The sequence below is a fragment of the Physeter macrocephalus genome, chromosome 13 (genome assembly GCF_002837175.3).
Source record: "Physeter macrocephalus isolate SW-GA chromosome 13, ASM283717v5, whole genome shotgun sequence".
In the NCBI taxonomy this organism is placed as follows: Eukaryota; Metazoa; Chordata; class Mammalia; order Artiodactyla; family Physeteridae; genus Physeter; species Physeter macrocephalus.
The window spans coordinates 48,139,512-48,153,436 of NC_041226.1; the positions used below are offsets into that span (position 1 = coordinate 48,139,512).

General features: G+C 40.7%; 1 protein-coding gene across 1 annotated transcript; it reads left to right on the top strand.

Annotated features, from left to right (window-relative positions):
• The first annotated feature begins 8,790 nt into the window (after window positions 1–8,790).
• Window positions 8,791–9,383, top strand: LOC102976322 (peptidyl-prolyl cis-trans isomerase A-like). Its single transcript, XM_055089600.1, has one exon. The coding sequence runs from the start codon at window positions 8,806–8,808 to the stop codon at window positions 9,352–9,354; it is 549 nt and encodes a 182-aa protein (XP_054945575.1). The 5' UTR covers window positions 8,791–8,805; the 3' UTR covers window positions 9,355–9,383.
• Window positions 9,384–13,925: the final 4,542 nt, after the last annotated feature.

Consider the following 13,925-nt stretch of genomic DNA (forward strand, 5'->3'; position numbering starts at 1 on the left):
CTTCCCACCCCCATGAAAGCATCTGGGGATATAGAAATGGTAATATTCTTGAACATGAATGTAAAAGCTTAATGCTATTTGGCAACCAAAGACATTTGAACGATGATATATATGAAAGGAATTGAATGGGAAACTAAGAAGCTCATACAGACGTCTAGGGAAAAAATGGTAGATTACATGCCTCTAATTTGGGAGCCTCCTAAAGCCTCACTAAAATGAAGAGACTTTTTCCTTCAAGGCATAAAGCTGTGAGGCGAAAAGGAAAATAGAAGTACCAACAAGCTTGTGGGAGCCGGGGAAAGCTAGATAGAAGGAGCAACAAGCTGAGCAGACCTGAAAAAGCTAAATCTGAAAGTAGTCGTGGAGAAAACTAGGAACAAACCTAATTCTAATCCACACGAAAACCCAAAAGATCTCAGGAATTTGTAGACTCAAGGACTTCTAAAAGTAGAGCCAAAATACCATTGTTAACAGTTTGTCTAAGAAGTTGTTAATTACCTAGTCCCCACCCCCCCCCCCACCAATCCCACAACTGCCCCCAAGCCACCACCCACTCCATCATCAACACCCTGAATAGGGCATAACCAGCTAGTCCCCTCCCCAGCAGGAGAATGGAGGTTTATCTGCTTATTCTCTGGAGAGGGTAAAGACAGAGGGTCTCTAAATTAGTAGACTACAGGCCCGGTTGCGGGGAGGAGTGCCAAACAGAAAATAGGAGAATTAAATAAATGTGCATGTTGGTTGTTGAACCAGTTCCTCTTCTCTTCTTTATTTGGTTCCCAGAATGCTGGAACCAAGCCTTTATCCTCCAGGCAGGAGGCTGCAAAATTCTTCAGAATGGACCAGCCCAAGAGGAAAGATCTAAATGTACTGAAAATCCCAAGTTCTCCCATAATATGGCCCAGCCAGATGACTCACAGAGAAACCCACAGATGGTTAGCCTCACACATATACTCAGAGCTTCCAGTTTTCGGTCCCTCACTATTAAATATTAATAAACGACCAAGAATTACCAGATATCTGCGGAAACGATTTAACCTGAAAGAGAGAAAACAAAGAAGAGCAACCTGGAGAAGAAAAAACTATGTGAGATAGGTAAAATATAAAAACAAGACAAAACTATTATTAATAGCCTCAGAGATATAAGAAAGATACCACAACTATGAAACAAACAGGATGCTCTGAACATGCAGAGCAAAAAATTAAAATTCGAAATATGAGAGCAGAAATGAAAGAATCAAAAGTAAACAGGAAAATGCAAAAAAGATAGAGTTCCAGTCTAAAAGAAGACAAGTAGAGTTCTATCATCTAACAATAAGTCCCAGAAAGAGAGGCTAGAAAAACTGGGGGTAGGGAGAGACATTAAGAAAATAATTCAGGAAAATTCCTTAAAATCAAAAGACATGAATTTCCAGAGTAAAAGGCTTTGATGTCCTAACACACCAGTGTGAATAGATATACATCTGTACGAACTTTCAAACCCTGGGACCAAAAGTAAGTTCCTAAAACTTCCAGAGAGAAAATAAGTCATATATAAAGGAAGCTGAAATGCTTCAGACTTTTCCTCGGTGACGTTGGAATCTAGAAGACAGTGGAGAAATGCCTTTTGAATTCTGAAGAAAAATGATTTTTAATCTAGAATTTTATAACCAGCCATACTATCAGTCAAATACAAGGGAAGAATAAGATATTTTTTGGACATGCAAGGTCTCAAATTTTTTCCTCTTTTACCTTTCAGAAAGCTGCTGAAGTCTACACTTCACCAAAATGAGGGAGTGAACAAAGAAAGAGAAAGATATGGAATACTGAAGATTAGCTGTGCATGGGACCCTGTGCAGATGAGAAGTGAAGGGGATCCTCTGGTTAAGGTGAGAGAACAGGTAACCAGGCCAGACCGGAACCAATTAAAAATCTCTGGGCGATTCTTCTCCAAGATATGAAATTGATGGAATATTGGATACATCTGAAAGTCTTTCAAGGAGATTTAGGCCAGAGGTTGACAAACCACAGCCTGAAGTCCAAATCCAACCTAAGGCCTAATTTTTTTCCTTCCTGTAAGCTACAGAGGTTGTCTTTCTTTTTTTTTTTTTTTTTTTTAATTATTATTTATTTTGGCTGTGCCAGGTCTTAGTTGCATCATGCAGACTTCTTAGTTGCAGCATGCGACTTCTTAGTTGCGGCATGCGGACTCTTAGTTGCAGCGTGCATGCAGGATCTAGTTCCCTGACCAGGGATCAAACCTGGGCCCCCTTCATTGGGAGCACAGAGCCTTATGCACTGGACCACCAGGGAAGTCCCTACAGAGGGTTATTTCCATTTTTGAAGGGTTGGATCAAAAAAATGTAGCAAACTGTATGTGAACCAGAAAACCTAAAATATTTACCGTCTATCTCTTTTATAGTAAAAGTTTGCTGACCCCTGATTTAGACATCTGGTGAAGATTTGGGGGGTTTAATTAGAGATCTGTGTATAGAAAGCCAAACAAACAGAAATTTACACACACACACACACACACACACACACACAATTGTTGATTTCACATAAAAGAAAAAGTTGTGCAACTGAAGAGATGGCAAAGCAAACGTGTTACGTAGAAATAGGGAGGAGAACGTTGAGGCCTGGGCTAAAATAGTTGAATGTGGGTGTCTCTAGGAATGGGGTAATGGCAGAAAGAGGGAAGGTGGGATTATTGATTTTTCATTAAAAAAGCCCTGTAGAAGTATTTAACTTTTAAACAATTTAGCTTTTAATTTGATAAAAATTAACAGGAGCAGGAGGAGGAAGGGGAAAGTAAGGAGGACAGTAAGCACATAAGAAAGCGTGAAATGTGTACCCCATTGTTCCTTTGGAAACTGCTGGATAATTCTGAATGGTTGAGTCTGTCCCTCCCCTGGCATCGAGCCCACCTTTGGTAGTTTGATGAGAGGAGGCTCAGTTTCTCACATGAAGGTCTGCATAAAAGACAAAAGAAAACTGAAGAAGTGTAGGTTTAGAAGGAGGTAGGTATAATAATATTTGGAGGTTCTTTATTATACAAAATGGTTGAAAGTAATTTGCATTGGGGTACTGATACTGGGGTGTATTGTTTGTGAAGTACAGAGATGTACAAGAAGATACTGTTATCTTGAAAAAAAACGGCACAGGGAAAAATCATTTTTTCCATTTCTGAATTTTCCACACTGGGATCGGGACAAAGTCAATGCTCAATAAATACACTTTGACTAAATAAAAGAATCTTTAAAAATACCTCATAAAGATGGAAGAAATCTTAGGTACATTAGACCAAGAAAATTAGGGTGATTTAAATCTGAGTAAAAGTGGTCATGAATTCTCACCAGAAATTATTAAAAAGCTATTGTTCTGTGTTACAGTCACAGCTGTCTTGAAAAATTCTATTACTACATAATAAGATTTAAGGCTACATCTGAAATATTTGGGACTTAAATGAACTTGCCTTGCTGAGTACATTAATTTCTTTTTTTTTTAATTGAATTATAGTTGTTCTTGTTTTGTTTTTTGCCACTCTGTGCGGCTTGCAGGACCTTAGTTCCCTGACCAGGGATTGAACCTGGGCCCCAGCAGTGAAAGCACTGAGTCCTAACCACTGGATTGCCGGGGAATTCCCAAACTATAGTTGATTTACAATGTTTCAGGCATGTAGCAAAGTGATTCAGTTATATATATAGATAGATAGATATAGATAGATAGATGATAGATAGAGGTATAGATCTATCTATATATATTGTTTTTCAGATTCTTTTCCATTTTAGGTCATTACAAGATATTGAATATAGTTCCCTGTGCCATATAGTAGGTCCTTGTTGTTTATCTATTTTATATATAGTGGTGTGTATCTGTTAATCCCAAATTACCAATTTATCCCTCCCCCCCTTTCCCCCTTTGGTAACCATAAGTTTGTTTTATATGTCTGTGAGTTTTGTACGTAAGTTCATTTGTATCATTTTTTTAGATTCCACATATAAGTGATATCCTATGATATTTGTCTTTGGCTTACTTCACTTAGTGTGATGATCTCTAGGTCCATCCATGTTGCTGCAAAAGGCGTTATTTCATTCTTTTATATGGCTGAGTAATATTCCATTGTGTGTGTGTCTGTGTGTGTATGTATATCTATAGCTATAGATATAGATATACATATATATATATACCACATCGTCTTTATACATTCACCTGTCGATGGACATTTAGGCTGCTTCAGTACATTAATTTCTTTTTTTTTTGAATTTTAGAATTTTATTTATTTTTTTATACAGCAGGTTCTTATTAGTTATCTATTTTATACATATTAGTGTATACATGTCAATCCCAATCTCCCAATTCATCACAGCACCACGCCTCGCCACTTTCCCCCCTTGGTGTCCACTTGGGCAGCCAGCATCTTTGTCTCGGGTCTCCCTGGACAGAGAACTAACCAAGAGGAAAGTGATATTGCCTTCCTTTTTTGAAAAAGCAACTGCTTGTTTTCCATAACCACATCTCTATAAGTACTTTATGAGGTGCGGCCACCATGCCATGATTATAGGCAACAGAGAGTCAAAGAGAACACACGATAAAACAGTGACCAGGAAAACGGAGTATTGTTGAAACAGGGAGGGGTCAATTTTTGGAAAGGGGTGGTCCAGATGAACCTGGTGTCAGGTGATCAGGCCTAATCTTATAAGGCTGGTGGTCACAGCCAAAGAGTGTGATGAAAACCAGGCAGTGTATCAGATACAACCAATGCATACTGTGTGCCAGGGTACCGTCCTGGGTCTTTTTGTACACACATTACCTGCCTTACTATAATCCTATAATGGGCTTCTTATTACACCAATCTTACAGATGAGGAAAATGATGCTCAGGAAGAGTAAGTGGCTTATTTTTCCTCATGGAAACATAGCTGGTAAGAGACAGAGCTGGGTGTTCTGACTTCAACTCCTTGACTCTGAAATAACAAACCTATCTCAAGAGTCACGAGACTCAAGTTAGGTCTAGGGCAGCCCATCAGAGTCAAGGAATTAGGGAAACTGGACTTGAGGTAATTTCAGTTCATCTAGAGGGCTTCCCAGTCTCCCTATGGGGCAGGAGTCGCTCCAGGGTGCAGCATGCCTGGGCCTGTCAAGAGTAGTAGGTGAGTCCTGATAAGATAAAGCAAGTGGATTAATCTGCTTAGAGAGAAGCGCAGATTCTGACTGTGTCTTGAGGAGGCGTAGTGGAGGATCAGAGCTGCCATGTATAGGAACAGACCCCAGAGCTTGGATGGGCCTTTAGGGAGTGTTTTGTCCACTGACTTGAGAAAACGATCCAAGCCAAATAATACAAGCCACTGTCGAGGCAGAATGACAAGTACATTCCTTGAGATTATACCTAAAGGGAAGACAAGAAGAAAGGAAAGTGGGGATGTTCTCAGGCCTTTGATCTTGTCTACCTGACACAGGCCTCTCCTCCCCCTCCCAGAGACTTCCTGAGGCAGGAAGTGGTGACATCACCCTGGGTTTGTCAGCCCTCTCCCGCTCTGAGTCATCAGGATTGCTGCCATAGTTCTCCATGAGATCTCCAAGGAGATAATTCGCTCCCCTTTTAGGGGCTTGGCATCGTGCTGAGTGGCAAATCACTCGTGAACTGCCAGACTTCCATCCAGTGTGAGGTTTCCTCCTTGGACTGTCTCTCAGGGTCCTTATGAGCAGTATCTTCTGACTTTTATTAACATTATCCTATAGTAACTAACTCTAAGTGGGGGGCTGTTGGTTATCAAAAGAGACAGTGGAATGAATTACAGTGAATTTTAACCACTCCCCCGTTGTGGAACGTGACTATGGTTTCCAGTATTTGTTATTCTGAACAACGTTAAAGAAAGCATCTTTCTACAGAAATGTGTGCCTGTGGTTGAGTTTCTGTAGGATAGATCTCTAGATGTGGAACCGAGGGGTCATTTAATTTAATTTATTTATTTATTTTTTTAATGAGTTAATTTATTTATTTTTGGCTGCGTTGGGTCTTCGTTGCTGCGGGCGGGCTTTCTCTAGTTGCGGTGAGCAGGGGCTACCCTTCGTTGCGGTGCACGGGCTTCTCATTGCTGTGGCTTCTCTTGTTGTGGAGCACAGCACCTAGGCACGCGGGCTTCAGTAGTTGTGGCACGTGGGCTCAGTAGTTGTGGCTCGCGGGGTCTAGAGCTCAGGCTCAGTAGCTGTGGCGCACGGGCTTAGTTGCTCCGCGGCATGTGGGATCTTCCCGGACCAGGGCTCGAACCTGTGTCCCCTGCATTGGCAGGCGGATCCTTAACCACTGCGCCACCAGGAAAGCCCAGGGGTCATTTAATTTAAGTAGGGGAAAAATAACATAAGCATAAGTATTTATGTTGTTTTAATTTACCCTATTTAAAGCCTTTTTATCATGGAGATTTGCAAACAAATATAAAATTAGGACGGTAGAATGAACGCCCACTACCCCTTTATGAACTCACAGCCACCCTTAATTTACCTTTTCCCCTGCCTTTCCTCCCCTTGATTATTTTGAAGCAAATCTCAGACATTGTATCATTTCATTTGTAACTATTTCAGTATGCGTCCCTTCAAGATGATTCTTTAAAAAAAACATAGCCACAACACTCTCTTTGTACATCAAAAATGAATAATTTCTTAATATCATCCAGATATGTCAAGTATTTAAGATCTGAATAGGTTCTCAAAAATTGTCCTTCAAAAAAAAAAAAAAAGAAAAAGAATATTTACCCTTCCACCAACAGTACTACAGAATTCTGGAGGGAAAGGCAGTGTACAAGGGAAGGAACTTGCATTAGCCAATGTTGAAATGTGAAGAGCCACACCAAGAAATGGCAATGTAGCAAGAGTGGAAGCTGAACCCACCAGTGGTCTCTGAGCTCTCCTCATACATTTCACCCGCCCCAAAGAACAGTCTTGAATAGCAGAGGACATCAAAAGGCAGCTGTGCTTTTCTCAGAATAAAACAGCTGAGTTAAACAACCAAAACCAAACAGCTGTACTGCCTTTGGATTTAGTGTTACATTAAACGTAGATGTTTTCTCCACCACCCCAACCCTTTTCTTTTTTTTTGTGCGGCAAGAAACAATTGAAGAGTTTTATTTTAGACATAAATGTTATGTTCAAATCACGTGCACACAGCCCACAGTAAAATGTTAGTTATTATGGAAATTTGGCTGATAGCATTGTCACACATACGTCTAGACCCTCTCTCTATTGTTTTCATCATTCAATACTACTTAATTATTTAGAATTTGCCTGCGTACAGTGAACACTATGATCCAGAAGTGGAAGTTCACATGCAAATTTTTCAGGTATTTTATTTGTAAAAAATATGAAAATATTCCATGGAATTAAAACAACTTAAACTTGATTTTTAAACATGGATTATTTCTTTCCTTTATAGAAAAGTTAATTATTATCTTAAAATCTAAACTAAATGTAACAATACAAGCAAAAAAAACAAAACACGGTCTTAATTCTTCCTTAAAATAAGCCTATAACCTTCCAAAGAATAAAGGTAATGCTATTCGTTAAAATTTACATTACAAAATATGACTTGATTGTAGAAATATGGTTAAGCTGAAAGAAGAAAATAAAGATTCCTACGGTTCCACCATTAATTCTTCATATATAACCTGGTATCCATGCTAGACACCAGTCAGAGGTAACTACCGGCCATTCATAAATCCATTTTGCAAACTTAAGGGTTACACTGTGCATTTTCGTCTGTAGTCTGCTTTATTTTCTACCTATGTCATGATAATTTTTCCATGTCATTAAATATTTTTCATGACATAATTAACATAGTCCCACAAAAGTGTTTTTAACTTTTTTCTTTCCATGAGTACATTCTGGGAGTCAGACTCTCTAGAAGCAGAAAAGAGGAGACCGACTTGAAACCAACGCTTTTCAAATTAAGTGTGATGAAGGACAGTTTTAAAAATTTCCAATCTTGGGAATTCCCTGGCAGTCCAGCGGTTATGACTTGGCGCTCTCACTGCTGGGACCTGGGTTCAGTTCCTAGTCAGGGAACTAAGATCCCACAAGCCGAGCTGTGTGGCCAAAAATAAATAAATAAAAAGTAACATTTCCAATCTATTATGGACTGACATTTAGAAAAATATGATAAAAATAAGAGAAATGAAACATTAATTTCAGAAACAATTTTCAAGAAAATATTTAATATTTCATAGAAAAATAGAATAAATGTATACCAAGTACCAGCCCAAAGTTTTTATTTTATTTATTTATTTATTTATTTGGTCGCAGGATCTTAGTTCCCCAACCAGAGATTGAACCCACGCCCCCGGCAGTGAAAGCACAGGTGTCCTAACCACAGGACCGCCAGGGAATTCCCACAAACCTTTTAATATTAGATGTGATAGATATCAAATTCCTCTGTGAAATGGTTGCATAAATTTCAGAGTGTTTATTCTCAGTATTTTTTATTGATATTATCACAGGCCAGTGGCAGTTACATGGACTATACTTTGATTACATTACTTTAGACCTTCCCAAGAACATTAAGTAAATACTTCTCTTCGTAAACAGTCAGGGGTGGAAAGGTTAAATAATAATTTTAATTTGCTATTTGAGAGTTGAGCCAACAACCTTCAGCTATCCTTCACTTTCCACACACGGGCAGGCCCAGCAGGGTCCTCAGGATGTCTTGGTGGATGGTCACGGGAGTGTCATTCCTTGGGCTTTCCTTACCAACAGTCTTGTTCCCACATTCCTGAAAAAAAGGTGTGTGCAAGAAACCTATCTTTCTATCTCTCCTCTACCGCAAGCTCCTTTAAGAATGATCCCAGCTTTGCAGACGCCGTCACCCCGGAACCTCCCGCGCTGCCCAACCATGGTCAACCCTACCGTGTTCTTTGACATCGCCATCGGCGGCGAGCCCTTGGGCCGCGTCTCCTTCGAGCTGTTTGCAGACAAAGTTCCAAAGACAGCAGAAAACTTTCGTGCTCTGAGCACTGCGGAGAAAGGCTTTGGTTATAAAGGTTCCTGCTTTCACAGAATAATTCCGGGATTTACGTGCCAGGGTGGTGACTTCACACGCCATAATGGCACTGGTGGCAAGTCCATCTATGGGGAGAAATTTAATGATGAGAATTTCCTCCTGAAGCATACAGTTCCTGGCATCTTGTCCATGGCAAATGCTGGCCCCAACACAAACGGTTCCCAGTTTTTCATCTGCACTGCCAAGACTGAGTGGTTGGATGACAAGCATGTGGTCTTTGGCAAGGTGAAAGAGGGCATGAATATTGTGGAAGCCATGGAGCGCTTTGGGTCCAGGAATGGCAAGACCAGCAAGAAGATCACCATTGCTGACTGTGGACAAATCTAATAATAAATTTGACTTGTGTTTTATCTTAACGACCAGACCATTCCTTCTGTAGCTCAGGCGAGCACCCCTTCATCTCCATCTGCTTGAAATATCCTATAATCTTTGTGCTCTCATTGCACTTCTTTGCGTTCCATATTTTCCTTATTCCCCTCCAAGTTTAGCTGAATTGCAAAGTTAAGTTTATGGTTATGAAATAAAAACTAAACAACCAAAAAAAAAAAGAATGATCCCAGATTGCTCTCTGAATGAGCCAACCAATAAAGTGGCCCACGTAGCTCTTGCTTTTATTATGATTGATTCTTTTTTTTTGTAAATTTATTTATTTGTTTTTATATTTGGCTGCGTTGGATCTTCGTTGCTGCACGTGAGCTTTCTCTAGCTGCGGTGAGCGGGGGCTACTCTTCATTGTGGTGAGCAGGCTTCTCACTGCAGTGGCTTCTCTTGTTGCGGAGCACAGGCTCTAGGCACGCAGGCTTCAGTAGTTGTGGCTCGCGGGCTCTAGAGCGCAGGCTCAGTAGTTGTGGCGCACGGGCTTAGTTGCTCCGCGGCGTGTGGGATCTTCCCGGACCAGGGCTCGAACCCGTGTCCCCTGCATTGGCAGGCGGATTCTTAACCACTGCGCCGCCAGGGAAGCCCCAGGATTGATTCTTTTAAGCAGCTTTATTGAGGTGTAATTGATATACAGTGAACTGCACATATTTAAAGCATACAATTTGATGTGTTGACATATATATACCTACTATATATATACCTGTGAAACCATCTCCACAATCAAGATAGTGAACATATTCATCACCCTAAAGTCTTTTCATGCCCCATTAACATTCTTTCCTCTGCCACTCCTGCCCCCTCCCCTCTCCCAGGCAAACACAGATCTGCTTTCTGTCAGTATTATCTACTTTGCATTTTTTAAAACATAAATTTATTTATTTATATTTTTGGCTGCGTTGGGTCTTCGTTGTGGTGCGCGGGCTTCTCATTGTGGTGGCGTCTCTTGTTGTGGAGCACAGGCTCTAGGCACGTGGGCTTCAGTAGTTGTGGTGAGCAGCTTCAGTAGTTGTGGCTCACAGGCTCTAGAGCGCAGGCTCAGTAGTTGTGGCGCACGGGCTTAGTTGCTCCGCGGCGTGTGGGATCTTCCCGGACCAGGGCTCGAACCCGTGTCGCCTGCATTGGCAGGTGGATTGTTAACCACTGTGCCGCCAGGGAAGTCCCTACTTTGCATTTTTAAGAGTTTTATATAAATGAAACCATACTGTATGTACTCATTTTTGTCTAGCTTCTTTGAATTATTTTGAATATATATATTACATAATTATTTTGCGATTCATTCCTGTTGTGCGTATGAACATTTCATTCCGTTTATCGCCAAGTAGTATCCCATTGTGTGGATAGAGCATGGTTTGTTTATCCACTCACCTGTTGAAAGATATTTGGTTGGTTCCAGTGGTGTATGTCAGTTGTATGTCAATAAAACTGGAAGAAAAAAATTATTTTTGTTCTTATTATTGTGTTGAGGTCTTTTAAAAAATAATTAATTAATTAATTAATTAACTAGGTTGCATCAGGGCTTAGTTGCAGCAGGCGGGCTCCTTTGTTGTGGCACGTGAACTCTTAGTTGAGGCATGCATGTGGGATCTAGTTCCCTGACCAGGGGTGGAACAGGCCCCCTGCATTGGGAGCGTGGAGTCTTATCCCCTGTGTCACCAGGGAAGTCCCTGCTGAGGTCTTAATATAGTCTAATGCAAGTCCTTTCTCAGATATATGCTTTGCAAGTTTTTCTCTCGGTCAGCGCCTGCTCTAGTCACAAAGTCTCCCCTCTGTGTATGTGGTTTTCCTAATCTTATAAGGCCACCAGTCATGTTGAATTGGGGGTCACCCTAATGACTTCAGTTAACCTTGATTACATCTTTAAAGACCCTATCTCCAAGTACAGTCCCATTCTGAGGTACTGGGAGTTAGGAATTCAATATATGAATTTTGGAGGGATACAATTTATCCCCTAACAGCCACCGAACTGAAAGGCGGAACTATTCAGAATTCAGAAGGACTATATTTCTAATCCATTCCACGCTGGTAACTCAGTGGAAGATTCTTCAGGTGAATTTCAAGTAATGATGTCATATTATTTGTGGGACATGAATTCTCTCTAGCAGTTCAAATTACATGACATTGGCCATATCTACCTCACCAATGGATGAGCTTTCCCAGAAAAAATACCTCTTTGTGAATCGTGAGTCACTCTCTCCTTTTGTTAGCTGCTGAGCTCTGAAAGAAGTGAAGCAACACCTTTCCAGGTGTAAAATAGAGATAATCACAGCATTTGCCTGCTAAGGTTATTGTGAGGAAGCAAAGAGATAATTCACATAAAGCCCTTAGGACAGTGCCTAGCACTTAGTAAGGGCTTAAAATGTTAGCTATTGTTATTTATTCATCAAATACAGGCTGAATTCTGGCTTCACACTAAGTGCTGTGCACAGTGTTGCTGCAGAGAGGAAGATAAATCAGTCATGGATACAGCATCAAGTAAACGATTAATCTATTCGTAGTATTAATAACTACCCGTTATTGAGGGCCTTCTGAGGGTCAACTTCTATGCTGGTGCCTTGTATTGATTATTTCATTTCCTCCTCAAAAATATCTTGCAAAAGAGGTCTTACTTGTTCCATTTTATAGATGAGGAAACTGAAACTCCTCGGGGTAACTAAAGCCCTATAAATCAGCTATGTAGTCACGGACACGAGCTTTACACCAGACCTGTCCGACGCCTAAGTTCTGCTCCTTTCTCTGTGAGCTTGTGGTCACAGAAGAGACACTGCATATGTATCAAGAAATATACCGCAGGGAAAAAGTGCTACGTGCCTTAAGAGAGATATTGATTGTTATAGGCATTCAAACAGGAAGAGAGATTTCCCTTTGGGATTTTAGGGAAAACCCGCAGGAGAGAAATAATTTGGGCCGAATTGGCACGTGTGGAATTGGCAGGGTTCGGGGATGGCAGCATTCCTGGATTTAAGAACAAAACCGTACAACAGGAAATTGTGGTTTTTAAATGAGGAACAAGAGGGTGTTTAGTTTGACTAGAATTGTGTGGAAAACCCTCATCAGCTCCAGCTTGAACTACTGCCCCTTTGTTCTCCTTCTAACTCTCCCTCTGTCTCATCCTTCTTTGCACTTGGTCCCCTATATCTTGTCCACATTACTGGGAGATGGATGATCTTTCTAAATCTGAGCATGTTGTTCCCCTGCATGAAATTCTCCAATGTCTCCCCATCACCAACAGAAGAAATACCTAACCTTTAGAGCCATGATGATGTGTCTCCTACCTACTGCCTGGTCACACCCCCTACGTTTCCCCGTCTTGCAATATGGCCTGCAGTACTGAACCCCCAGGTAAAAGTTGGAAGCAACTGCCACGTTCCCTGACACTGCCCTGGTCCTCACACATGCTGTTTTGCTTTTTCCTTTCTTATCCTCCTGGAAAATTCTACTTTCATTCTTTGGTTTCAGCTCTTAAAAAAATGCCTTCCTTGAAGCCTTTCCAGATTCGCCTCCATCCCCTCCCCCGAAACTTGGCTCATCTTTTTAAGCACCCACTACATTTGGTACGTGATCATCCAATGATTATTTTATTATGATGATTATGTTACTTAGATATTTTTCCATTTTTTACCTTTTTGAAGGCAAAAGCTGTCTTACTTTCTCTTTGGCATTCTCAAGCCTCAATAAGTAACAAGAGTACAATGAATAATCCTTGAATAAATGAATGAATGAATGAATGAATGAATAAATACCGGGACTATATTAGCAAGGAATATTGAGGTTATATCTTTGGGGATCTAGATGGTAAGTTTAAGTGATTCAGTTCTTTTATTCGTTTTATTTTGTTCTGCACAGGGAGCCAGGGACCATTTTTGAACAAGGGTGATTAATCATGGGTTAGTATGTAAAGCTATAGGAAAGGCCAGAGTCAGGGAGACCAGGAGGCTATTATAGACATGTGGGAATTGGGGTAGTATTAGAAAATATTTCACTTTACCTCTTTGACCAAAGAAAACGTTACTGGGAAATGAACTTTTCATTTAGTAAACTTTTTCTCAAAATCCCAGAGCCTAAATAAGAAATTCTTATCTGCTCCATTACCATGTTCTTCTGCAAAATGAGATTGCAATGGATGAGTGTTAATTCCTTGTGGCTGATATCAGAGGTTCTCACTTTGTTGGGCTCCTTCAGGGCAGGGACCGTGCATGCAGATCCTTGAACCCCTGGCACCTTGAACAGAACTTGGCAAATGGGTGCTCAATACCCATTTGTTGGGGAAAAAAAAAAAAAGCCTTCCAGCGTTGTCATGTTCTTAAACCCTCTCTGGTCCTCTCCATTCAGACAAAAAAACCTCTTTCTGATGCTTATTCTTTGATAGTGTCGTTTCTCCAGCCTCTGTAGGCCTCTTTGTCTCACCAAATCCAAATCGTATTTATATTCTTTTTTTTTTTTTTTTTTTTTTTTTTGCGGTACGCGGGCCTCTCACTGTTGAGGCCTCTCCCGTTGCGGAGCACAGGCTCCGGACGCGCAGG

Excerpts from the sequence above, each read along its gene's own strand:
- LOC102976322 (XM_055089600.1), top strand. The coding sequence starts at position 8,806 with ATGATCCCAGCTTTGCAGACGCCGTCACCCCGGAACCTCCCGCGCTGC.